The sequence below is a fragment of the Pundamilia nyererei genome, unplaced genomic scaffold (assembly GCF_000239375.1).
Source record: "Pundamilia nyererei isolate P.nyererei 1_Seehausen unplaced genomic scaffold, PunNye1.0 scaffold00012, whole genome shotgun sequence".
Taxonomy (NCBI): Eukaryota; Metazoa; Chordata; class Actinopteri; order Cichliformes; family Cichlidae; genus Pundamilia; species Pundamilia nyererei.
Window position 1 is genome coordinate 1,148,171 of NW_005187413.1, and position 1,302 is coordinate 1,149,472.

Genomic DNA, 1,302 nt, shown 5'->3' on the forward strand with positions numbered 1-1,302 from the left:
ATACAGAGTTGTGTAAAAATGAATGAATGAATTATAAGCCTGAAATAAACTGGTAGGTTTTATGGTAGGACATCGAAAGTGCAGGTGCACTTCAGGTCTCTGAAGGAGGAGCAGTCAAAGTCAGCCATGAGAGTTTTCTTTCCAGTCTTCTTTGGAAAAAAGGGCAACTGGATACGTATCCTGTTGCTTGGCCTCAGATTTGGAAGTCTGTGGGAAACATAAGAGTAATACAGAACTGTTAAGGTTGATGTTTAGTTTGTGGATTTGACATAACATTTTATACACAGTAACAACTCGGTAGAAGCCTGTTGAAAAGACAACTTTGCCAGACATCCAAACAATGTTGAGATATGGTAAAATCTGAAATCTTCAGACTGCGGAAAAGACTTTTACAAAGAGATGACCCTCTTATCATGATTCCTTCAAGGGATTTTGCTGGGGCTACGTTCTTTAGAAAGTCCTGAGGCCTGTACTATGAAGCAGGATTTGGGCTTATTCAGGTAACGTCAGAGCTAACACTTGTTTTTCAGTGTTACAAAGGTGGTTTGCTTCTCACTGCTGTTTATAGTTATGTAACTTATGCTGCAGACCTAAACCGCTCCAGAGCAGGTTTTTATCAATATTAGAGAGACAAGCAACCCATTTGTACTTGTGAATTCAAATTTGATTTCTGTTTTTATATTTAATCTTCATGTTACTCTCAGACCCTTAAACACTTCCAGAGGCTGCAGGAGAAAGAATAAAAATTAAATTCTAGATTTTTCTGTCTTAATGATAGAGCATTGACCCATTCACTCACACAGTCAGTATTTTTACTGCCTTTCCCTCTTGGCTCAAAATAAATAATTAAGGTAGCAGATCTTTCACACATACATGCATTTTTCCTCCCCATCCATTAGACCACTTCCAGAGATAGTCAGAGTGCAGTCCGTCAGCATCTTGTTGATTGGGTTCATGAAAACTACTTCAGCAACTGTCCTTTGGTTCAGTCTCACTGGACCATTAACCTGAAAACAAAAATCTCACTGTTTACTTATTAGTCAGTAAAACAATGTAAAAATCTTTGCATGTCCAGTTTTGATTCCAAGCTGCTTGAAAATATAAACTACAAATTATACCTTCAGTTTATCCAGCCTCTTTTTTTACCATTAGCAATGCATGAAAAATAAACATGATAGCCCACATCATATAAAATTACAGATACAGGAGTCACATTTCAATCCTTAATGGACAAACACAAAATTTGGTATAGAGACCAAAGCTGCTGAAGATGAACTGTATAAATAGGAACTGACTCATCAT

At 37.1% G+C, this 1,302-nt stretch overlaps 1 protein-coding gene across 1 annotated transcript in view; it reads right to left on the bottom strand.

Annotated features, from left to right (window-relative positions):
* Positions 1-9: 9 nt before the first annotated feature.
* LOC102193522 (protein-glutamine gamma-glutamyltransferase E-like) overlaps positions 10-1,302 on the bottom strand; it is a 13,206-nt gene continuing 11,913 nt past the window's right edge. The window contains exons 12-13 of the mRNA XM_005724735.1: positions 874-1,007; positions 10-207 (exon numbers count right to left, since the gene is read on the bottom strand). Of these exons, the coding sequence (XP_005724792.1) occupies positions 60-207; positions 874-1,007 (282 nt within the window). The 3' untranslated portion in view covers positions 10-59. The remainder of the gene's footprint in view (positions 208-873; positions 1,008-1,302) is intronic.